This window comes from Catharus ustulatus, chromosome 9, assembly GCF_009819885.2.
Source record: "Catharus ustulatus isolate bCatUst1 chromosome 9, bCatUst1.pri.v2, whole genome shotgun sequence".
Classification (NCBI taxonomy): Eukaryota; Metazoa; Chordata; class Aves; order Passeriformes; family Turdidae; genus Catharus; species Catharus ustulatus.
The window spans coordinates 7,402,492-7,429,171 of NC_046229.1; the positions used below are offsets into that span (position 1 = coordinate 7,402,492).

Consider the following 26,680-nt stretch of genomic DNA (forward strand, 5'->3'; position numbering starts at 1 on the left):
CTAAGACCTAAGTCATTTCTCCCATACAATCTTTTCCACAAAAACTACTGATTTACTGTTATTTGGATGTCACTACTGATAAAAACTTAAAACATTATGGAAACAACAATTTCAACTTAATTGAGGAGGGAAGATAGAAAAAAGACTGCAAATTGTCTGAAGCCTCCAGCTTTTCGAGCCATGTACTTTTGAAATGCTTTGTCTATTTGACATTCTTCACTATTTTTCAAAGAACATGTGGATTTTGACCAAAATGGAGTTGTGAGCATTGCTATGGTTTTAACTGAAACATCAGGTTTTTAAAAGAATGCTATGTTGCTGAAGAGTACCAAGAGATTTTCTGCAGAACATTGATTTAACTGTGGTAGTGAAGATACTACTTTCTGCTGCAGAGCTTGATATGCGCAATTTTAATAATTTAAACCGTAATTTACAGGTGTTGTATATGTGGTTTTTATAGTATTGTCTTATTTTTTCAAATTGTGCTTTGTGGTTTCAGGTATCTTGAGCTGACATATGCTCTGGGCATGAATCGAGGAAATGATGCAAAAACTGTCATGGGTTTTCAGAGATCATCCCTATTTCATTAGATTTTTTTTTCCTATTTAGAAATCAAATATTATTTAGAAGTTCTTTAGGAGTTATTGCCAAACTATTTTTTTGTGAATTCTTTTCGCAGGCAAAGACCATGAAGTAAGTGGGAATTTACATCTGATATTCTTAGATGCACTCCTTTCAGAGGATACCTAATCTTTCACTTGAGAGAAGCTTTTACAGATCTCAGTCCCTGTGATTCCTGTTCCATTTAGAACATATCAATAAAATTTCTCTGCATTATCATCTCAATGTGTTTTATGATCTATAAGGATGAATTCCATTGAGGTTATTCCATATTCAACATTTTACCTTATTTTGGGAAATACAGAGTTGCATGAAATATAGATTAATACTGTTTGGCTATCTTGGACTTGATCCCAGGTTCAACTGGTGAAAATGATGTATATTCCAATCTGTTCCTTGGTTGTTTTTGTTTAAAGAATTTGTATAGATTGAAATGCAGCTGCAAGTGTATTAGTGATTTTCTATTGCTTACTTGTCAAGATTTTTATTGTGTGGATGAAAAATAGCATTTCAAAACCTGGCAGCATATTGACAAAAACAGAAGAGCACTTTGTGTAATTCTCTTTTGAAAAACTACCTCTTTTAGAGACAGAGATTGCCTCAGCTACTTCCATTCATATGTATCTTGATCAATAGATTTATTGATAGCTTTTAGCCAAGATTTAATTCTTTTTTATCCTCAGTTCACCATGGTGCTCACTTTTCTGAATTAAGAAACTAGAATTAGGCTCCTATAAGCAAGGCATACAATATGCAAGTGCTCTAGGTGTAAAAGGAGGCATTTGACCTTTTGTTGCTAATCTGTGACAGGTGCAGGCTATTTTCTTCCAAATGGTGTTAATTTTCATGTGCAAATCCACCCCCTGAAACCTGCATTCTATATATCCACCACAGGGGAATTGGTGGTCATCATGAGTACTGTAATGGACAGCTGAGAGGGATAATCACTGATATTTCAGCACATTTATGCTCCCGACTCAGTCGGGTTTAGTGCACTTCTGTTTTCACTGCTTATTAGGGAGGCTGAAGTTAGTTATTCATGGCCGGACAAAAAAAAAAAAAAAAAAAAAAAAAAAAAAAAGTCTCTGAGAAAGTTCATGTGCCGGGAACAGCACATTGTTACAAATTAGTTTCCTTTACCATTTCTGGCAAACTCATTACAAAGTAATCGCGCCCTGCGCTGAAGTGCACTTCCTCTGGGACCAATAACTGTAAATAAGCAGGGCTGCAAGCTGGCTGATAAGTTGTTGTTCTGAAGATAACGGTCCTTTTTAGCAGAGTGTTTGACCTTTTTCTTTATATTGCCTCAGGCTTGTCTCAGACCCTCAAGGTCTATTTTTCATCTTAAAAATTCACTGTAGGCAAGCACAATGTGCGGTTTAAGAAGATTTTAGGATTGCTTAACATATCTAAATTTTATTTTCTAGCGTTTTTATGATAATTGTTAGAATGTTTAGTAACTTTAGCTAGCATTTTCTTAAGTAGGTTTTCTTTCTTTGTGTAAAGTACACTTTTTATTGATGCAGGAAGCAATATACATTAATATTTTATGAAGACTAAGTGTATGTTGCATGATTAATAAAATAGTATCATTGGGCTTTTTTCTGACTTTTAAAGAAACTTGAAACATGCTATTGACCCCTTTCACTATTCACATTTTGAGAGCATTGCACTAAACATTACTCTGTAAAGCAATTTAAGCAAATATAATTAAGAATTTCAGCTTGAATGATTAAAGGAAAGTACATCTACTCTTTTCTCAGTGTGCTAAGAGTATTGAACAGAGCTGTGACTGAAAATTGAGCGTGTCTTAAAAACAAACCCCAAGGCTAAGTGAAAGTCAGTTTATAGACATTTGGGAATTTGATTTATTCACATCTTCCTATCAGTTTAAAAAGATCTGTGCTAATATTTCTGTAAAGTAAAATAATAATAGAAAAAGACCCTGCAACTAATTTCAGAGTATATGGAAAAGAACATCCAAAATGTCATGCAAAGTGCTGGCTACCCTAATAAATTACTTGTTTTACTTTTAAGATCTAGTCAGAAAGTCATTTGACATCCAGATATGCACCCAAATTATTAAAAAAAGTTAAACAAGAATTGTCTTATAGTGCCAGCCAGTTCAGATTTTATTGCTCTTAATGTTGTTGGGTTTTTTTTCCCTTGCAGGTCATATTACTCAATCAGTTCCTTAATCATACATATACCTTAAATAATAACATTAATATCTTGTGTTTTATAATGTTAATCCCCAAATATAGGGGTAATCACAAGACATGGAGTGGTGAGGCTTTGGAGAATGCTGTATACTCTCATACATACAACTTCTGTATTTTTGGAATGGAGTGGTGATGAATTCATGTGGGCATGAAGTCAAAGTGAAGTAAAGCAAAGCTGATGTTTTGGTAGTGTGAGACTTTTTTCTCTGATTTTAGAAGAATATTCTTAACCAATGAGGTTGTGAACAGACTCTCTTACTGATATCACAAATGACTGAACTAGCAACATGCACAGAATATGAATTGTGCACACAAAGGATCAGTAGTTGTGTCATGACTGAAAACTGTTGGTAGGTACATTACACAAAATTGGTGCTATCTGGCTTTCTCTTACATTTGTCACAATTTCAGCCCAGAAACTGTTGGCTGCAGGTATTGCAAAGTACAGTGCATGCATTGTGGAATTGCACAGAAGTTCCTGGGACACAGCAAGAACTTGCTGTCTACCCACTTATTGGTTTTCTCTCTTGCTATATATTTAGAAAAAAGGCAAGAAATAAAGTTATAGAACTTTTTACAGATATTAAAATAATCCGTTTAGAGGTGGTTTGAACTTAAGAAAAAAAATGTTTATTTTCAGTGTTAAAATGGCTTAGTATCTAAATGGAATGCTGTAATCAATGTTTAAATTCCTGTTCCATAGTCCCTGTGGTACCTGTGGTACTAGAATAAAATTCTCATCCACTAGAACAAATGTATTTCCCATGATTACAGCACTGTGAAGGCAGGACAAAGACCTGTTCAGTTTGTTTATGAGATTAACATTGGGAAGTTTATATCCTTTCTTGGACACCAAGAAATGTTTTTCAGTGACATTATCAGTTTTCTACAAAGCATCTCTTAAAGCGAGGAGGTGTTTTGTTCCTACAGTTCTTGGCTTCTTTGTACCAAAACTGCTGTCTTGTTTAATGACATTGCTATGTGGGCTGAAATTAGGCTGACAGATTGTGAGCAAAGGCTGTGATATTACAAACAATAGTCTATTGAGCATGAGGAACTTGTTGAATTAGTTACCGAAGGCATTAGTGCTCAGTCCAGCCTCTTTAGCATCTGGAAGACAGAGAAGAAATAGTGGGCTAATGAAATGTCCAAATGACACCAAACTGCAAAGGGCTGCAGGTGACAATGGCAGCTGATGTGTGCCTGGTAAGAGGCAAAAACTACTACTAATAAACTAATAAACTCACAAAAGGAAAAAGTAGCTCATTAAGAGGGAAGGGAGTTTCAAATCAAGGGTGAAAACCATGCTGGGGTTCCTGAGGAATCAAGCATACAAATGATTAAATTTTAAGGGCTCTGCTGGATTTGAGATGGGTTTTTCAGAGCAGACAGGATGGCAGTGGCTCCAGCACATCAGTTCTTCACCATCCATGATTCCCCTGCCATCAGTACAATTCTCCAGTGCTAGTTTAGGGATCCTGAGGACTCTGTAAAGCAGTTCTAAGAGGGTCATCTGTTCCCCATTCAGTTCAGGTTAGCTTCATGTTGAAAAAGAAACTGAAATGCGCAAAAGGTCAAATTCAAGGTCTCATTTTGCTCTCTTTTAATTATTCACTTAATAATCTTTTAGTTTCTTATGCCTTGCAGTACAAGTTTTTAATGGTCTTTGAACTTTAAATATGAATTTAATTGCTTCCGTGTCCTTCTTTGGGAGTAATTCCATCAAAATTTGCACTTCTGTTCTGTGCTGCAGATAACTTAATCCATATCTGGAATTGCTGGGATTGCTGGGAGGCATGTATATTAGTTTATTAGTTTACCTAGCCCCCATCTGTGTTCACCCAGCCTGCTGCCTTAACCCTAGAGAACCTGCCAGGATCACATGCACAGCTCAGGCTGAAGTGAATCCACACAGCAAACTTTGTCCAGAGAGATTTAAATCTGTGACTTATGATGAAACTGGAATCTAAACTTTTGGGATGAATTCCTTGGACTACCTAAATCCTGAAATATCCAAGGAATATTATTAGCCCAGCTATGTCATTTATGCATGATGTTTAATGAAAAAATACAGCAAAATGAAGTCGCTTAATTAAAGGTAATACAATGCAATTGCTTGGTTTTACCATTCCAATTTACTTTGGATAATAATCTGTTGGAAATTGTTTTTTTATGCTGAGATTTGAGTTCAGTTTTCAATAAGGGATGGGTCTTGGATGTGTCAGGGACTTCAGCTAAAGCTGGAGCTGTGGTGGTTTGGCTTTGCCCACCTAGTGATCTCTCACCTACCCTCCTCGCCAGGACAGAGGTGACAATAAGGTGCAAAAGGTCATGGGTCGAGGTGCAGACCAGGGCACTCACCAGTGGCCTGCCCAGGCAAAACACTCTGCTGTGGGGAGACTAATTTATTGCTAGTTAAAATAGGTTTGTATAGTAAAAACCAAGGAGAAATTAAAGCAATGCCTTCTCCCTGCCCTTCCCTGTTTCCCAGAATCAACTTCCCCACACAAGGAGCAATGCAAGGGGCTGAGGGATGATCCTTCCTCACTCCCCTGCTCCACCCTGGGCTTTCCCTTCCCAGGGCTGCAGTCCTGTCAGGAACACCTGAGTCCTCTGTGGGTCCAGGAGACACCAACCTGCTCCTGGGATCCTCTGTGGGTCACTGCCACTCCAGGAGACACCAACCTGCTCCTGCGATCCTCTGTGGGTCACTGCCACTCCAGGAGACACCAACCTGCTCCTGGGATCCTCTGTGGGTCACTGCCACTCCAGGAGACACCAACCTGCTCCTGGAATCCTCTGTGGGTCACTGCCACTCCCAGAGACATCAACCTGTTCCAGCCTGGGTTCTGGAGCCATCTGGGAGTGTGAGGAGCAGGCCGGAATGGGCAGGGGCAAGAGCCGGGCCTGCAGCCCCACTGCTGGCACCTGGGCACTCACCATGGCAGGTGACATTATTTGTGTTTGCCACAGGTGTGCTGGCTTCCCAATAGAGCTGTTTTTTCAAATATTTCCAATGCCAAGTGTCTCCTTGAGGCAAGCCCTCAGGAGCAGATTGAGAGCGTGGAGCAGAGGGAAGCAGTGGAGAGAATTTTCTTCTGAAAAAAAAGGATGTGGGTAGGAAAGTAGAGGATAACATTGAAAATAGAGAAGATTTAACATGTTCCATTAGTAAAGCCAGAAACAATTTAGGATAAGGTAGAAATCCTGGAACTGTATTGATAAACAGAATTAAAAATGTCTCTTTCCTGCTTCTTTTCCAGCCCAGCTGAATTTTGCTGCTTGTGCTGGTATTGAGCAATGTGTTGCCAGAGAACAGTCCTATTGACTGCAGTGGGACTTGCTGAAGAGGGAATTGTTTAGCTCAAATAACCTTATAAATGCACATTAGAACCCAACAGTATATTTACAACCCAAAAATATATATCTAACCCCCAAAATATGTTTGAAACCGTAAACCCAGGTTTTCAGTGTTACTTTTTAGAAAAATATAATTTAGCATGTGAGTTAAAACATGGTCCTGTCTTACAAGACCTGATGAAATGGGTTTTGGATTGGATCAGGAAAATGCAAAGTCTTATTTTTGTAGTGTATAAATGGAATGGACAGTCTAAACCCTGCCTCTAAAAATCTTGGCACACTTCAAAGGAAAAATGCCATTTTAGCAATTTAAAAGCACTTAGTGGGTTTTCCCAGTGCTGAACTTCATTTCTATAGCCAGTGTGGTTGCCTGCTGAATAATGCCATAGGGGACAATGTAGCTTTGACTATATTTAAAAATACTATTCCATGAAATTCACTAGGAACAAGCTGAAGTAAAATCTCATTTGTGTCCTTTGGAAGGAGGTGATAGTGGCTGTAAATGGTGAAGGAACAGGATTGAGGTGGTTTTTGAATCACAGAGGAGATAATGGCTGGACCATCTGTGGGGAGAGAGGGATGCTTGGGGCAACAGCCAGAGGGGCCAAGCAGGAATATGGGGACTCCTTAATGTTACAGGGACTTGAACAAGAGCAGCAATTGGAAAGAAGGAAATCCTAACAAGTGGGGACTAAAAGATGGGCAGAGACATCATTAAAAAAGTGAAAAAAGTAAAAAGGAAACAATTGAAAGAGTGTTAGGACACATAAATGGAATATTCAAATAAGAGGAGACAAAAGGTCAATTTGATTGAATAATAAAAATCTGTGTTGTCTTCCTTTTGGTGTATTCATATGCATGTAGCTTACTGCTATATATTTTATTTTATGACTACTATTAAACCTTTAAAAATAATTCTGAACTACCTTTAAAAATTAATTCTGAACTCTTGTAAGGCCTGTTATACATGTATATTTTAACTAACAGAGGTAGAAATTTTAAAACTGTTCTCAGTGTTGTTCCTGGGGAGTTGATCAGCCATGCATTAAAACAGATCCTGTTTTGTCTGTTCTTGGTAGGGAACCTTGGCCGGGTTGACCAAGTCACAGAGTTTGAGTATGACCTCTTCATTAGGCCAGACACCTGCAACCCACGCTTCCGAGTCTGGTTCAACTTCACCGTGGAAAACGTGAAGGAATCACAGGTAAGTGACAATCAATTAGATGGTGTGATAGCTTCAAAAATTGAATTACTCCAGAATATGTTTTCTTTAACAAAATAAAAGATGATGACCAGGGTTTGCAACTAAAAATTTCTTTAAAATGAATCTTTGTTCTTTGATTTTTTATAAATAAAAGCATGTATCAGCAGGAGTGGGTATGACCATGCTTTTCAGCTATCCAAGACAGGAGGTAGTTGCAAAGAAGGTATAACTAACTAACAGAACTGGTGTTAATAATGGCTGCCATGTGTTTGTGCTTTTGGATTCCAACCAAATAGGTGTTTTAATGTATGGAAAAGAAGTCCATCATAGCTGTTCCGATATTATCACTCAAGCCTTCATTTAATACATGTAGAACAATGGGGTAGCTTTGCAAACAGGCATTTCCCTTGTGACTTGTACTAGAGGAGTTGCTTTGCCAACGTGTCCCTTGTGAAAGAGGTGGTTTAAATGTGAAGCAAATTTACAGACAACTGTTTCACTTGCTTTTATATAATATTTTTCTGCAGTAAAGATGCCTCTTCAGAAAGAAACTTCCCATCTCTATTTTTTCCCTGGTGTACTTATGAAAGTTATGTAATAACTTTCACACTGAAAAATCAAAAAAAAAAAAAAAAATCCATTTCACTTTTCACATGCACCTTGAATTTTGTTCTAGTGGCCTGCCTTGGTTTATCAGAATCAGACTGTCATTTTTACTTAATGGAAATAAAACATATTTAGTAAAAGAAAAAAACTGCAGAAGCTTGATATTTGTATTCCTACGAGACTAATATCTTAATATCCAGCACTGTATCATTCCTGCTACAACTGGAAATCATGAAATTGTTTATCTGCCGTCCTGGAGCCTGATACTTTATCAGACAGACCCTTTCCCCTGCTGTGCCTTACTCAGCTATGATCAAATTATATAGTCATGAGATGAATGGGAATCTGTCTCAAGGAGGCAAAGAGATCGGGTGGAAAGATACAATATATATCTAGTGCTTACAGGATATTTGTTTTCATGGTTGTCTACATGAAAGAGAATGGTTCCACTATTAAGTTTGACTCGTGAGGTCTGTTTTTATAATGTGTGCTCCTATAATCTTTTTCTCATCTCTCCAATTTCCGTTAAAATGAGACCTGCCTGGACGTAATCTAGTCTGGAACCTTTTTTAGGTCTTTGTACTACAGGCCATGGGCAGCATTACTCATTGCAGCTCAGCTATATTAAATGAAAGTTAGAAGTTGCAACATCAAACATACTGTGTAATGTAATCTGTTTTCTACATTTTGATTATTTTATTTTATGTTTTACTAGAAAACACTAAAAAGGAAGCCCAAACTGGTCAGTATTGCTTCAAAATTTTGCACCAATGCAAATACAGAGGACCCTTGATCACATTATTTGTAGAAGTAGATATTTTAATAGCTCTTTATAAATCATTACCTGGATAATGTTGTATTTATTTTTGATGTATCATATAAGTAATGTATGAAGAAGACACATATATACATTTATATTTATAAGGTCTGGTTTCAGCCATATGGATAAGGACTCACAAAGAGTAGCTACTTTTGTTTTTATTTTATCTATTAGTGCAGTATTTAGTCTTATTAATCTACTGATAAATGAAAAGAAAGACCAATTAGACATTCCAGTCAATATTACCATCCATGCATTATTGTTATATAAGAAAACAGGTTCTCTGAATTCTGGTTTTAATTTTCTTAAGTCATGGAGCTTCCATTTCCTATGTCTCAAAAATGTTTTATAGACTCCTCTCACTTACAGAGTTCCTTGATTTTTAGCCTAAAGCTTTCCTTTATTTAATCCCACAATTCCCAGTTGCAATTCTGCTTAGTAATAACTCCTTTTGGTGCAAATAAATCCTCATCATCCCTGACTAACATTTATATTTCTGTAAATTATAACATTCCTCATCATTTGTGTCTCAACCTAGCTATCATGTTTGGTTCTTTCAGCCCTATATCCAATAGACCACTTTACCTTTTAAGTATTTTTCCGCTTTGGGGCCTTTGGACTTTCATCATAAGTGAATCTTTCAGTCCTTTGATAATTAGCCCAGTTTCCCAAGGAAGCAAAGCTTATATGATCACACAGTCTACTTGCTAGCCTAGGTTTTTGTATGGCTGCTGATCCCTCTCCTCTCTTTTCTCCTTCAATAGCTTCTTAACTCTTGGCCAGTTTCAGCACCACTGGACAGGAATTCCTGTAAGTTTTGGGAAAACAGGCTGCCAGATGGGCAAGAGACCCATTAGTGTTCCCACTGGCAGACAGGCTATAGTATGAGATCATTTCTTATTAAACATCAGAGTATCCACAGAGGAGATGAATAGGAGAAAGTACTCATTGGAATTTGCATTTTTAAGATTCCAGAGAATCCAACCATGAAATCCAAATCCATAGCATTTAGTGATTTTGCTTCTTGCAGAACTTCTTGTTTTTGTTATTATTCTTCCTCTTCCAGTTCCTTCAATATTTTCTTTATAGTGCGGAACTAAAATTTAATGGATAATTCTGAGTGTGCTAATCCCAATTTACAGAGAAGGGGCTTGAGTCCCTTTGCTCTGTTACTGCCTCACTATAGACAGCTGGAAATTGCAGCAGCCTTTTGTTGCTGTATCACTATGGAAACTCAGGCCTAATTTGTTTTTCTCTATCATACAGAAGTCTTTTTCAGAGTGATTGCTTCCTTGCTCCTGTTACGTATGTCTGAGGTTACTGTTGTGCTTCGTAGGTAATAGAGCTAAACTCTGTACCATGCCAGTGACGGCCCTAATATTTCCTGAATTATTTTTAGAATGTTTGATGTTCACTTCCTGATGTTGAAGTAGAACCAACAGGTTGTTTTTTTTTTAATTTGGAAGTTGGTAAATTAATTTCTTCCTCCTTATGATTTGGACTTCTACAGCAGACATTTTATGTTGTCAGTTTTATTTTATACTTTTTTTTTAACAAGGAAAAAAAGATTTAAAAAAAAATAACTAATACCTAATATTTTTGGGAGGAAATGAACCATTGTGTAAGATACCTGCAAGATGTAAAATTCGGTCTTTTGGTCTCCTTATATGGTTTCTGTCTTGCAAGTCAGTTGGTCTGAAAAGATCTGAGCTATGATTTTTTTGTCTCTTGTTTGGTGAATTCAATGAACACCAATATTGGAAAAGAAAAAAAAGAAACTGTTACATTATATGTAAGGAAAACACATAGACTTTTATGATTTACACATATCCATGAAAGGGAGAGTGAAGGAAATAGAATTTGCTGTGGAACACATGGCCTCATGGGCAAAGCCTCCAGTTCCTCTAATTATATACATGTCACAGGCTGCTCTCTATTCCTGATAATGCTCTTTACTGGGCAGGGTTTGCTTCCTATTCACTTCAGCCATGGCCCTTAAAACACCATCTACGATTTTGCTAAATTTTTTCTCTGCACAGTCAGAAATTGGATGAACAAATTTCATCTCCCTATTGCATTTCAAGTATTTTAAATACACAGTGCTTCAGGTGCAAGATTACCTCTGAGCTAGAATGGCTGTAATGCTATTACTAGCAACAGTGATTCATTTGAGCTTTTTGAGAAAAAAAGTGTATACTTGTGATAAGTTATAAAAAATATGCTGGCATACCTATATTGGAAGATTTTACTGGTGAAAAGAATGATTATGTTTTTGAGGGCCATAGCCAGAAATTCTTCTCAAGTGCTTGACACTCACTGTTCCAGATACTGTAACCACACTGGAAAAAGATGATCTTTGTCGTGGAAAATTTACTTTTGAGCAATTTGAGAAAATATAAGAGTTAAATACAAGGAAGCAATGAAAGGATTAAAAATATTTGAGGATTTTTGATTTAACAAGCAACAGCCATATTATACCCCTAAGCAATCCATATCTAGGCCTCATGACAAATTCTGTGTGTGTGTGTACCCTGAGCAGCTCTGCTGTCTGATGAATCATGTTGAGGAATGGTATTTTCACTGAGATTAAAAAAAGAATTTCCAACAGAAGGGGTTTCCTAATAGTGCCAAATTTTGTTCTGTAAGTGTTGATAAACACATTTGAAGTTCGTCATCACAAGGGTACTGACAAAATACACCAAGAAGGATAGAGGAGAAGAATGGATATTTGGCAGCTAGGACTTGATCATTACTTACAGTTAATAAATCAATCCAGATTGAGGTTAAAATCAAAGAACCAAATGTTATTTACTTCAAAGGCATTCTCTCTGTTACTTCAGTTGCTGTTGCACTGAAATTACAATTTTGACTCATGAATTTTTTTGTGGTTTTTTGTGTGTGACTATGGATCAGGAAAAAGGATAGCCTATTTTTCAGAAATTTAAACAGGATGCCCAGGTAAGATGGAGATTATCATAGCTGGAAATTATTGTGAATGCATGGAACTGTCATTGTAGAATTTTCTTGTTTTATGTCCTACACTGTTTTGTAAAATATAAAAGTCTGTAAGATCTCCATTGTCTTTAATTGATAAGATATTCAGGAAATAGTTGCTATTGACAGTGAATTTTATATGTTCAGGCATCTTTTTACTATCCTAAAACAAGTCGTTGATCCTTAGCAGACAATTGCTTCTTTATGATGTTGTAGCTGTGATTGTTTTAAGATAAGAGTGATCCCAGTATAGGGAGAGATAATGTCGCTCTTTATACCCACTGACCACATTTTGGAGAAGCAGGATGAAAAAAAAGAAAAGCAGGCATAATTTGAGGTACTCAACCCTTTTTTCTGACCTAAGAACTCATTCTGTGCAGTTAATTCCTGCAGAAGCTGCATCCAAAGTAAGATGGAGTGAATATGACATCAAAAGCAGGCTAAAGTTGGAAACAGGCTACCTTTTTACTTTCTTCTTAAGCACACATCCTTTGCTCTACTGTCATTTGGGGATTTAAGTTGCTGGTATCAAGATGCTTTATAACGTTTTATACTCTTTCCAGCTTCTCATTTGAGAGGACAGGTATTTTCTTTACTGTGCATTAAAGGCTATATTGCATTTACCCAGCTTTGAAAAATGCATATGTAAAAGGGCATGTTTTTATGAGAGTACAGATCTGAAATTTTGAAGTGAATATGTTTGAAGTGAATGAATAAAGCATTTTTTGCAACAACTCCTAATCAAGCTTAAATGCATAATTTCTTTTGTGTGTTTCATTGCATATACCTTCTTGATAAATTAGGCATATATCACTCATTTATTAATAATTTACATTAATAATTTATTGATCCTCTTTTGGTTGGCTCTTGTAATCTCTCTAAATAGCTGTTTATAAGAATTTGCAAGGAGAATCACTAGATTATTTGAATTTTCCCTGTTTTGGAAGCCCCCAGCTGTTACTCATCTTTATGTACTCTTATGTGAATTTTTAGCACGCTAAAAAGAGATGTCCAACTCTCCCTGTGTTTTGGTGTTTTAGTCACCATTTACACAGGTAGGCAAAACCCAATCTTTGTCATGTCCCAGTTTTGTTTTGTCATATGAATTTTTTTGTTCCCTTGCTTCCGATACTGTTCTTGAAAACCTTCTGTATTTGAGAGGTTAAATGGGTATTGGTAACCCAGCTGACACTACCAGCTCACATTCCCATTTTGACTTCAAGATGTAACTGTGAGTAGCATCACCTCTATAACTTTTCATTTACTGCTAACTGTAGTGTTAGTATTGATTTAGTTGGACCAGTATCAAATTTTTATTTGTTTCATAAGTGAGTGAAGTCTTTCCTTTTCTCTTAGCTATCAAATAGTGGATTTCAGTTCTTGTGGCTGAACTTGGTTGAGATTTAAACTTTGACATGCATCTAAGTCTGCTGGGTTTGTCAGTCATTATTGCTCATTGTTGTCATGTCATATCATACCATGATTTATTTTTCCTTGGAGAACAGCAAATACTGCATAAAGGTTGAAGTTATGATCATTTTTCTAAGATTAAAAAGGAGAGAAAGCTGTCTTGAAAAATTTTCATCAGGAAAAATCAAGTAAAAAAATTAATCTAAATTAGAGAATGGTTTCAGTGAAAATTCCTTGGTGTTCACTAGCAAATATGACAACAGCTGAACAAAATAAGAGTTACAGGTTTGTATCCTTTGGGATTCCTTTCAGGATTTAGAAGCAGCAAAAGTCTGGACTTTAAGTTGGTTTTTGTTTAATCTGGTGGCATCCCTGTGTGACAATGTTGCACTGCATATCCCACACTGGCCAAGTTTCTTAAAACTTTTTTTGTGTACAAATGTACATTTTATATATAAACGTGTGCATAAATCTATGTCTATCTGCCTAGAAAACATGAGAGGCTGAGGTGAGTGCATTTGGATAATATCTTTTTAGTAACAGCTTTACTACAGGGTAAGCAGATTATTTCTTTGAGTAGCACATGCCCTTCAACTTGAAAAAAAATGGGAAAAGAAGGATGGAGACAGAATCATGATGCAAATTTTGTAAGATCATGTGGTACCATAGCACTGTAATATCAGTCTGTTACTTTTTGTTAGGGAAAGGCTTGAATTATCTGAAATTTGTATTAAAAATCAGAATGGATTATTTCAAAGTAGCCTTTGTATTTTTAAAAGTGGTTTTACTGATCCCTGTGTTGGAAAGTGGTTCAATTTTATCATAAGTCAGAAGTGCATAGGGTTAGACCATTCCTGTAGCAGTTGAGGTAATCATTTACTTACTGAGGAAGCCATAAGAAATGATAATTCAATAAGAAACAAAGTGATGACATTTAAAATAGATTGCATGTGCCTCTCAACATTTAAAAAAAGAAAAATCAATTGAACATACTGCAGTTTTGAAGAAAAATAGTGGTACCATTTTGGAAACTTGTGCCTATATTGGTCATGTATAAAATTAGATTTATAAATGATGATTCTTCCAAGTTGGAATCCTTTCAAGTACGTATAATTTTATTTTGGATCAATAATTCAGTTGTGCTTGGAATAGATTGAGAGTGCATGTGAAACTTTGGTAAGTACAATGTAGTGTGCATCTCCATGAAATTTTCTGAAGCTGTCATGACAGGTAGCATCCTTTGAAAAGTAAGGAATGCAGGTAGCTTGGTAAACACAGGAAATAGTCAGCATTACCAGAACATCTGTCCTGATGAAATATTCACTCTTGGCAAGGCAGTGTTAAATTCATAAACTTTTTCTGTTCCAGGTGTCTGTAAGAACATTTCAGATGCCAGTGTTCAGTAATTATTGCACACACACACTGTATGCTTCAGATTTAACACTGCCTTTTGCCTACAGGAAACTAATGGCCAGGTGTGTTTAATTTCCTATGATGGTGGCATCTGTCACTCAAAATGTCAAAAATACTTTATAGATGTCATCAACAAAATCAGCACTGTGATGATCTTGATGTCAGTGATGTGACATGCTTGCTCTTCGTTCAATTTGAAACCCTTTTGATTTCTGATTAAATACTCCTTTTTTTAGTTCCAGAGTGAATTGCCTTCCATGCAAATTTGGTTTCATTTTTCTTTTATTACTGGAAAGTTTTTATATCAGAATGTGGAAGCATACACTGAAGAAGTGAAGATGAAATGTTTTGAACTTTCCTGGATTTTCAAATCTTTTAAATTCAGAATAATTTTCAATTTTTTAAATTCAGTATAATCTATTTCTCCCATTGATTTCTGAGGGAGCAAAGTTCCTACAATGTTAAATTCTGCAGAAAAATTCCATCCTGATCTCAATTAAATATTTTGTTCCTTTGCTTTACTACTTGTAAGTATATGCTTAGTTTATAAAACTCTGGAGGTATCAGACAGTAAGATATGCACTTTGAATTTTTTTAGGGAGCAAATAAAATGCCATGATTTGTAGCTATTTTATTTTTGTTTGTTTGTTTGTTTGTTTATTTCTACTGTTAATTGAAACAGGAAAACTGTTTAGGTTATCCAAGATACTACATTATAAGTAGTTAAAGTATTATGTTTCTTCCAGCAAAATATATTTTAATTTATCTATTGAATAAGCTGTAAAATACTCTGTAAAATGATTGTGCCATTTTTTTGCTTTGAGAAATTAAGGAAAATTATCACTGGATTTATAAACTCACTCTCAACATAGAGCTGCTGTATTTTATACACAAAATGCAGAATAATCAGCTGAGTGATTCTGATGATTGAGTACAGTTCCCCCAGTTTAGGATCTGACCTGTATGCCCTGGATATGCAACATCTGCTGTTACACCACAGCTCAGGATGGCTCTGGTAATTTTTTTGTGATTTGAGAAGCTCTGTGGAAGCTTCTAATTTTCATAGTAGCACTACCATGATGAACTGTGGCTCATTACTGTAAACTGATGGCAGCTGTTAATACTATTACAGGCAGAGACTTTTTATTTAAGGGAAACATTAGCCAGTAACTGCTAGATTTCTGACACGGTATTACATAAGGCTTCCTGTTAGGAAGGAGAGCAAAGAGAAATGGATTTGAACCCATTAGTATCAGAATTACGTGTCAAAAAGCTAGAGCAGAGTTCAATTTATTTCTGCAATAAAGTGCAAGCTAGAGATTGACTTGACAATTATTTTACCTTACATTGCTCTGGTTGTTCTGAGATGACTATTCCAACATCAAATCATCTTGTTTGGACATCTTTTACAGAATAACATGATAGTCTAAATATGCATTATGTTATGTAGGAACTAAAACTCGGCAGGTTTTTTCAAGTAGAAATGAGTTTTTTATTACTCCTTTTACTAGAGGATGTATATACAGTGGAACACCTTCAGCATAGATTTAAAACAACTGCATGTATTTTCTGCTAAATCTAGTGCGTGTTGTTGAATGGCGTTTATATTGTAACAGGAAGGATAATATTTCTGAAGCTTTTAGTAGCTTGGTATAAGGAATACAAATAATCTACCCCAAAACATTTGTTTTCTCTAAGCCAGTCATTGAGCAGAGTTGTGGCTTCTGTTTACCAGTCTCTTTTTTTCCCTAATAATTTTCCGAGATAAAAGACAACAAATTGGACAACCACTTCCTTATTATAATTTTCAACTTTGAGAAGAGCATTGTTACCAAAATTTTTGCCCACTTAATATATGTATTGTCCTACAGAACATGAAAGTCCATGAATTCAGAGCCTTAACCTTGAACACTGTAACAAGCTTTTATTGGGCTGGCACTTTTTCCTGTCTTGAAGTGATGGTCCTCTACAGAACACTTATTCAATTTTCTAATTCTGTAGCTTAATTTTTGAAGTGTGTTGTGTTCATTGTCCCTCTTAAAATTCCCATGAAGCTTTGCAGATGTTTATTAAAACTTTAACAAAAGAAACATTTTACACCAATGTGCAGATTCTCCTAGCAGGTTTTCCTTTCCCTTTGCATGGTTTCATGCAGGCCCATGTCATACTCAGCTGATGATGCAGGGAAGCAAAATTGGAGTTTTGCAGCTTGCTGTGTGTTCATGTTCTGATCTTCTGTGAATTCTGTGGGCAAAACTGATCCCACAATCAGAGCTCTGCAGAGTATTGTGGGGTCCATGGCAGGGCATTTCCTGGCCCTGCAAACTCGACAGTGATGCTGAGTATCTCCAGTGGTAGGTTTAGAATCACCTCAACAGCCAGATTAAACCAAATATCCTTCCTGGCAGGCATGTGGAATGGCAATTCCATGGCTTTGGAATATCCAGATTGAAATGACAATAGCTGTTCTTTGTGGGCTGTCTCTTCCCTATGGCTGCAGAAGGATTTCTTTGAACCAGAGGTTAATATAGTTACCTACCTAGGTCAATTGTTATTTTACATGGAGTTATATATATATTTATTTTATTGATTTAAAGCCTGTTCATTATAAAAATCAGCCTATAAAAGAGATGGCATGTATGCAGGGAGATAATTTCTTTTTTTTTTTTTTACCAGGAATTTCTCATGCATAGATACAAATGAATTTTCTAAATGTAAATGTTTGGCTAGATTATTCTTCAGAGACACATATTGATTTCTGTTGTCACCCTTCAGTGAGATTTAGTGTAGGTTACTGGGAAATCCTTTCCAAGCAGATAGTGGAAAAACTGTAAAATATGATTTCCTTGACAGTTAGTAAAAAGAGTAGACGTTAACAAATTAACTGTGTTTATTCCATCTTCACCAGTTTAAGAGTCTTTCAGCTTCTAAAAAATCAGCTTGTTTGATGCTTGCAGAATATAGGTCCATACTGCACTGGGTGAGCTTGAAAGCACGTTTTGAAATTCATAGCTGAGCAAAAAGGAAGCTTTGCATTTCCTGATTTTCCTTTGCAGATCTAAAAGTGGAGTTTGGCTCTCTCGCCAGAGTGGGAAGTACTGTATAATTTTGCAGTTTAGGCTATTCCATAATGCAAGTAGAGTCTCATGGAGACTGTGTATGATGGCCAAGCTTAATCCTAAAACATGTTTCATTCAGCTTTCTAATAAACCTGAAATTCATAAATTTCTGTGTTTTATAGTGAGTTTGATAATTATGGATTATAATAATTTTACACTTCAGTGCTTAAACCCAAATATTGTTCTACAAATACATTTTCTTTTTTCTTTGTTGTTTAAAGAGTACAAAATGCCTTCAGTAATACTAGAGTGTAACCTATGAAGAATTTGTTTTTATAACAATATAATTTTATATCTATCTAAACAAGTTATTTTAAAACTTGAGTAAGATTTTTATGTCTTATGAGGACTGCTAGATATAAGTGTAGAACAGCTTGTTATGGTTCAGTCATGATAAATATCAAGTTCACCTAAAGTTAATAAAAAATTATTATTTAAACAGCTACAAAATCTGATCAATTTTTCCTTTCTTGACATTGTGGTATTGTTAACCTCCATTAATTTGCCTTTGTATAAATATACCTTTGTAAATGATTTAAAAACTATAAATATCATGTCAGTTATAAGGTACCATCAATAAATATTTGGTTTTAAAAATACATTTTAATATATAGGAGATGAGACTACATAATTGCTGTAAATTAATATATTTTACTAAAATTTAAATCATGATTTCTGTACCCTCCTTTGCTCGTTTTGTAGATAATAATAAATTTACAGAGTTAGATGGAAAACTCAGCTTCCGTTGTTTGAAGAGTACAGTGATGCTTGGGTTTGTATACAATTATTAGTGATGCTACAAATATGAAAATTCTACAATGATGTAGTTGTATTTTCTCAGAACGTTTGGGAACATTTGAATGTAGAGGTTTTTTTATGATCTCTCTCTGATGGGCTTCAAGGAAGAAAAGCAGAAAGGATTTTGGAAAAAAATTAATATTTGTGGTAAAACTGGCTTTATAAAAAGCCAAACAAGCAGAGGCATTTTTAACATAATTTTCTCCTGACTTAAACAATCTTAATTTTATCACTTTGCCAAACTGTGTTCCTTTGCATGAAGTATGTGCAGGAGATACTTCTGAATTTGCATTTTCATTAGATTTAGCATTCAGCACCTAATGCCATAAATTTGTTTTTGAAACTCTTTAATTCCCCTGAGTGTTCCAACATATTGAATGCTATTTGCTTTGTATTATGTTGGCAGCAAATCTGCAGTGAAAATGCTGTCAATATATATTCATAGCTAACATTGTTAACTAAAAGCAATATTGTTTTTCTATTGTAAGCTGTCACAAATGTTTGGCACCCTGTTGTGTGAGCCAAAAAAATGTCAAAGAAAGAAAAGAATATTTTTGAAGAAAAGTGCACTGATAGTGTCAAGTTTTCTGTATTAAAATACATTTCTTGTTTGTACAGATCTTTACAATTTATGAAATTGTGTTTTGTAGTAATGTAAAGTTAGAATATTGTGAGAAGATGCAGGCTGTTACAGATATATTAAGTGAGAGGAGCACAGTTAATGATACAGCCATTTTACTTTGTGTGTAATGCAATGCTTATCAGGCTGTAAAATGTATTCTATTAAACCCAAATATTATTTTATTAATAGATGTGCTATATATATGTGGAAAATGAATAAAAAATATTTTGCATTTTTTCCTGGTTTTGAAGATGAAGTGTATAATTAACAAGAACAAATGCAAAGTTTGGAACATTCTCCTAGGGAGTATCCTTACCTTTGTGTAAGAAACACTGATTTTATTTATTTAAATTGTGTATTCCTTTTCTCAATCACTCATTCTTTTCTAATGAAACTTTTTTTTTTTTTTTGTATCTGCATGCTATTATAAGAATGTCTTAGAGTATTTTAGAGAACTTCTGTGGGGAGAAACGAAAAAAGTAAAGTTCTGTCTGCCATGCAAATAACTGTGTTAGTACTAATACATAACAAACACCCATAAACTAAAATAAGACAAGTGACATCTTTTGTGCTACTCTCACAAGTGTTTTAACCCAGAGAACTTGTAACCTAAGCCATGTAAATGGCAACTTCTGGATGAGGTTCTTGGCACAACCAAGTTGCCTGGTCACAAACTGGGTTACTCTGGAATCAGCAGAGTTCAGCTGGTGGCAGTGGAGAGCACTGAGAAAAATCAGTGTTTCAGCCACACATGGCTCTCACTGCAGTGCTAGAGCTTCACAAAGATCCAGATTTCCAGTTCTCTCATCTTGCCAAGGTAACATTGTTCTATATTCACCCAGGTGAAAATATTAATCCATGTGTAGTGAGGTACTGGCAGCCCCAGAAATGTTGTCATTCATGACACTTTGTGTCATTCTCTAGAAAACTTGTTTTCTTACTGAATGTGTTGGATTTGGGAAACTTTTTCGGTAAACCTTTAATAACTTTGAACATTGGTCAACGTAGTTTTAAAAAACCCCCAAACCTTAAATATTGTGATCTACTATTTAAGAGCAACCATTGGTAAATTTGTTGGAACACACTTTTTCATACAGAAATGTATTGGTGACACATATTAACATGTATCATCATGTGTGGTTATGGCACATGTGAACACATACTGCCTGATCATGCTACATGATGCCAATAATAAGTTTTTTTTTTTCCTTGGAGCTGATTTCACCCCTGTACTTCAAAATAACCTCTGCTTTCTGCACTGGTATTTGCTCTGCTAGGGGAATACAGGTGCCACAAGTGATTTCACAAGGTCCCTGTTATGGACTCGCTACTTTCAAACATTTTCTAAGAACTGCAAAATAACCCAAGTTTCCATTGACTTTAGTGACATTTCAGTACTATTAGGACCTTGGAAAAATGGCCTTTATATTCCTTGGCACCAATCTCTATAAATTCTCTCATGTGCTTTCAAGTAGAATTGCATCAACCTTCAGAGCTAAGTCTCCCACTATTGTCCAAATTAATTTTTTTCCTGCTTTTTAGCTCCAAATCTTCTTTCCCAATTTTCATAAAAAAAAGAAACCAAACAAAAAACATTAAATACATTTAATGTATGGAATTGCTCTCTAGGTCTTTGATTGAGATATATAACAAGGTCAGGGATGTTTATTAATGTTCCAGGTGTATGTCCAGCACATCCAAGTCTAAGAGAGAATGTGTCTTGCTCCTCTATTCATTCTTTTCTAGATTATTCCAAGAGCTTGCACATGATTGAGTCTAATGTATATCCAGAGAGGCAATATACTTGGGCAATTACATTCACAGGTGAATAATATTTTCAAACACAATAAAAAACTTTAACAGTTGCTTAAATGGCTCACTAGATAGGGATTTCTGTTACAGAACAGGAGACAGCACTGCATCCTGCAGACAATTGACAAAATGGACTAGCAGTTTTCATCCTTAATTTGATTCTTTTTCCTCAGTGGCAGAGAGATGCATGGTCTTTCTTACATTGTTTATCTCATTTTGGCATAACAGATTTAATCATGACTATATCCATTTTCCACAAAGTGTCTTGTGTCTTGAGTCACAGAATGTTTAAATCTTTTACAGGTGTGGGATAACTGTGCATCATCCTACTGGAAAGCTTTGGGTTTCTGTGCATTGTGGAAGAATGTACCTTTCCCCAATTTTCAGAAATGTTTATGAATGCTCAGGAAGTGCTGTGTCTTCTATCTAGCAGTTGGATTTCTATCACTTCTTGCTATTGTTAGGGTTCTTTTTTAAAACTTACTTTATTATATATTGTATGGGAGACCTGCTTTGCTTTTTACTTTTTTTACTGTTGCTTTGTTAGGCATAAATTTGATACAGAAGGAATGAAGATGAGCAAACCCAGTTATTAATCATGCTCAAATCTTTTCCATATGTCTTGAAACACTTTTCTTTCTGTTATCCTTATATAAAATAAAATTGTATTTTTCCTTTTTATGCTTGAGAGTTTTGACTTAGTAAAAATGAAGGCTGTTGCTTACTCCCCTTTACAGAATAGATGTCACAGAAAGGAGCAGGACATTCCTAACTTTTTCTCTTAGCCCAAATTATGTTCATCTCTGCTGAGGAATTTAGGTAGGGGACTCCTCCAAGATGTGTTCTCTGCTTTTTCTTCTTGCAGGAGTGACTCAGAATTCTCTTGAGGGTATTTATTGCAACAACAGTGGAGCACAAAGACAGAAAAATTAATAAAGTAAATAGGAAAGACAGTAAATATAGACCAGACCATCCTCATTTACTGTTAGAAATAAGAGAGGAACAGTATTAAGGTACATAGATGAGACAAACCAGCACTTATCCATGGTGAAATCTATAAAATGTCTTCAATTGCTCAAGGGATCTTTAGATATAGCATTATTTTCTCTATCTTATGGATGACTTGACCACCTTCACTATGAATTTTTCATGATTTTCCTGACCCAGCAGCTCTTGCCTGTGGAGAGAGTAATACAGTATTGATTTGGGTGTTAGGTTTCTGCCTTTTTTGCCATAACAGGATTTTTGTAGCCTAGAAACCTCAATCCCTGATTACTCATTAGAGACTTGAACAACTTTTCTTAGATCTGGAATGTAAAAGAAGAATCACTTGGTTACTTTTGTCATAGGTAGCCTTTGTAGTGGAATTTCAGCTCATCTTGGTAATGAGTGCTGTTATTAAGCTTTCCTGATTGAATGGGCTCTACTAGGCCTTTGGATTGCAAAAATACTGTTGCCTGTTAACAATTAGTGTGTTTGAAGCAAAATTACACTGGTGAATGTCTTTATTTAGCAGCATACTGCAAACCAGTGGAATAAGCAGGGGTCTGCATTCATCCTGGCATTGATGTCTTGGTGACTTATTTTCTGTGCCTCTTGGGCATATTAGAAAATTGAAAAGAGGCCATGATGTTGCTATTTCTCATTTAAACTGTTTTGTTTTTTGTTTTTTTTTTAAATAAAAAATCCATATCTTACATCCTCTGAAAACTTACTCCCAGCATTGCCATGGAAACAAGATTTTTAAAAGGGACTTAACTGAAATTTAGCAGCAGTTTTTATTTCTTTGTGATTCATACTTCATAAAAATGCAAATGTCACGCTAATACATGTTTTACCTTAATATTTTATACTACCATTTTGTCTTAATTGGTCTAATGTTTTTCCTAATTAAATTTTGAGCTTCTCTGAATGATTTTAAAACTGTAGTGTGGACCAATCAGGCTTTAAATTTTGACTATGTGACACACAATTTAAGACACTGTCATAGAGAAAAATCAATCATTTCAACCTGTACTCACAGACACAACAAAAGATTTAAAAGACTTAAAAAGCCTTTTGTCCTGACTGGAAATTTCTTGGCCTCTATTATCTTCATTTCTAGTGAAGTACCACAGCAAATAGCTTTTAATAATTTCTATTCCTTTGTTTTTCACTTTATTCCCTCTAACTGTGTGAAGTTGTTTAGAGGATAAATTACTGCTGTGCTAAATAAAGCTTTTATTCATAGTTCCCTTAAGAGGAGTGTTTTGTTTATGCAAAGCTGCAGTGTGCACATTGGTTAATATACATACTTGCATCAGCATGTGTAAATAAATGATATTAATTTAACATTTTATTTGTTGTGAGCGTGCAGCAGTTGATAACGTTAGTTCAAACATGAAAAAGTATCTGGCATTCTCTTCTGAGTGCCTGTTTGGTCAGGCACATACAAAATTCTGCCTTTTAAAAATGGGAGTTAATATTATTTGAGCAGGGATCCTTGTGATCAAGACTGAAATCATGGAACTATGGAATTGTTTAGGTTGGAAAAGACCTTTTAAATCATATTGTCCAACCATTGACTCATCACTGGCAAGCCCACCACTAACCCATGTCCCTGAACACCACATTTACACCTCTTTTGATTAACTTCAGGAATGGTGACTCCACCACTTCCCTTAGCATCGAGTTCCAGGGCTTGACAACCCTTTCAGGGAAGAATTTTCTTTCTAATGACCAATCTGAACCTCCCCTGGTGCTATCAGAGTGTTCTTCACTTGTTACAGGGAGAGCCTGACCCCCACCTGGCTACAACCTTCTTCCATGGAGTTGTAGGCAGTGACAGGGGTTTCCTCTGATCCCCTTCAGGCTGAGCCCCCAGCTCCCCCAGCTGCTCCTCACCAGGCTGGTGCTGCAGCCCCTGTGCCAGCTCCCCTGCCCTTCCCTGGACTCGCTGCAGCCCCTCAATGTCAGTTTTGGCATGAGGGGCCCAGAACTGGACACAGGTGTGGCCTCAAGTGCCCAGTACAGGGGACAGTCACTGCTGCCACACCATAGCTGGCACAAGCCAGGTGCCATTGACCTTCCTGGGCACACTCTGGCTCATGTTCAGCTGCTGTCACCAGCACCCTCAGGGCCTTTCCCCCTGGGCACTTTCCAGCTACTCTGCCCTCAGCCTGTAGCGCTGCTGGGTGTTGTTGTGATCTAAGTGCAGGATCTGTCACTTTGTCTTGTTGAACCTCATTCAGTTGGCCTCATCCCAGTTATCCAGCCTGTCCAGATCCCTCTGCAGAGCCTTCTTGCCCTCCAGCAGATCAACACTCCTGCCAGACTTGGTGTCACCTGTGAACTGACTGAGGGTGCCCCCGGTCCCCTTGTCCAGAGCGTCAATGAGGAGATGAAACAGAACCAACCCCAGCACTGACCCTTGGGGTAAACCACCTGGGAATTGGATGTAACCCCATCCACCACCACCCCCTGGGCTTTAAACTGGGACATCCAGTTAAAGCCAGTTTGTCTTCCACAATTTTCTCATCTATGAAGCCACTGTACTTTATGACATTGTAAAGAATTCTGTAATTAGAAAGAAAAGAAAATGGTGTGCACCATATACACCACTGACCTCACTTAGAAATTGTTATTCCTCACAGCTCGAGCAGTATGGATCACAGATCCCTCAGTGCTGAGCTGCAAATTAACTGTATTGCCTCCTTTTATTGCATTTTTATGAATGCTTTCAACAGGTAAACCAAGCAGAAGGAGATCCATGTGAAGTTATACTTTACTGTAGGAAAAAGAAGTCTAGTCACAGAAAAATACAGAAACATAGGAAGGCTTCTGCCTTGATGAATTTTTTTTTAATTAAAAAACTATTATAAAATAATTTTATACTCTTTACCCTAAAATTTTCTTTGTACATGCTGAAGATTTATTGACGTATATATTGTCCGCTCTCTACCATATTCTGTAGAGTACCTTATTCTGATTTAAGACATCATGGATGCATGCTGAATGATGAAAAAAGTCTGAAACTGTATTTGAAGCTCAATTGTGTGCAATTTTTCACTGAGATTAAACAATATTAAGTATTTATGATGAAGTTTTGGGTAAGAAGTAAGTTATCTCATGAGGCAGTGATTGTATTTGACCTCACAGTAAAATCAGTAGAAAATTATTTTAGATATATTTGTAGTGCTTAGAGCAAGTGAAAAATAAGTGCTTTTATCACTGAACTTGCCAATTATTTAAATACATTAACCTATTAAATGAATGTATCCTCATTGCCTATGCTACAAATGCATTTAAAAGCCTAGAAACATGTTGGTCAGGTTCCCAGGGCTGCCCACTCAGATGTAGCTGAGTGTGTATAAAAGCTTTCTTTTGTAAACACAGCGAGTCCTGCAGTTTGAGCAGTGTGTTTGCCCATTTTTGCATGCTCAACTTCCGTGCAGCCTTCTGAAGAATAATGCTTGACATTCTTGAAAGGTGGTACTTAACAGGAGAGAAGACAAAATTCTTCAAAATATCATACTATTGAGGGGCATGCAGACACACAGATGTACTTACAGAAACAGTAGTGGAGTGTCAAATGCATTTGAAAAGTAATTACATCTGACTTTTATACTGAAACAAACAAACACAATTGCTCAACAGTGTCTTTTTCCACAGACTTGGCTGCCAGTGTGCTAATAATCCCACCTAATTGAAACTATCCCTATTTATATTATGTGTACTGTACTATTTGTAATCTTCAGTTTTTCCTTTTTAAAATAACTGTTGTATCTGCCTCTCTCTGAAGATGAGCAATATCTTTTTCAAGTTAATGAGATTCCTATTTTACTTAAACAAGATGCATATTCACTATCTTTCTGTTGTTTTAAAATATAATTGCTATGACTGTGTTCAACAGTTTGACTTGGTTTCTTCAAATTGAGTGAATTAATTAAAAATTGGTGTTTGCCCATAAAAGAGTGAATGAGACACTCAGTACTTGATGTCAGAAATCAGACTGTAAATGAACATAATTATGTTTCACCTTCCTATTTAGTCATTTGTGTGGGCATAAGCATTTAGTTGTTTGCAGTATTATTTCTTAAACAGTTTCATTTACACTTTGGTTTTTTAAGAAGAGAGGGAGGGTAAAAGGGAAGTTAATGACTAGATAATGATTTCTTTCTGAAAGGCTGAGCATCACTTTTAATATTCAATTTGCAGAACATCAGGGTAGAAAATACTTCTCTGATGTTTTTTTGCTAACTGTATATTATTTGGAAATAAATTCTGACCACAGAATGTGAGAGATCATTTTGGCCCCAGATGCCAGGGTGTTATTCCTGCACACATTTATGGTGTAGGTGGAAAGGTGTTCTCTACCTGTATTGTACAATATACTGCTTTAAAGCAACAAGCACTGATAATGGCTGCCATTTTGTTTAAAATAATCCATATGATGGAGTCAAAACAGCATGGCTTTTTTCCTTAAATTTACATACCCAACACAATAGTCTTTTTCTATTTTGACTGCTTGCTGAATGGAAAATAGAATGCAGTTCAACCAGCACATTGCTTGTTATAATTTTGCTTTTTGTGGGATTGTTTTTCTTGTCCCTAGAGAAACCCAGCATTATATTCATGATTTGGATAGGGTTATTTAGCAGTAAACAGTTTCTTTGTCTCTATGAAGGATTCCATGACCCA

At 36.0% G+C, this 26,680-nt stretch overlaps 1 protein-coding gene across 1 annotated transcript in view; it reads left to right on the forward strand.

Annotated features, from left to right (window-relative positions):
- Positions 1–26,680, forward strand: part of LOC116999979 (BEN domain-containing protein 5-like) — a 555,607-nt gene that overhangs the window by 39,001 nt on the left and 489,926 nt on the right. Inside the window, 1 exon segment of the mRNA XM_033067182.2 lies at positions 7,283–7,407. Coding sequence (XP_032923073.1) covers positions 7,283–7,407 — 125 coding nt within the window.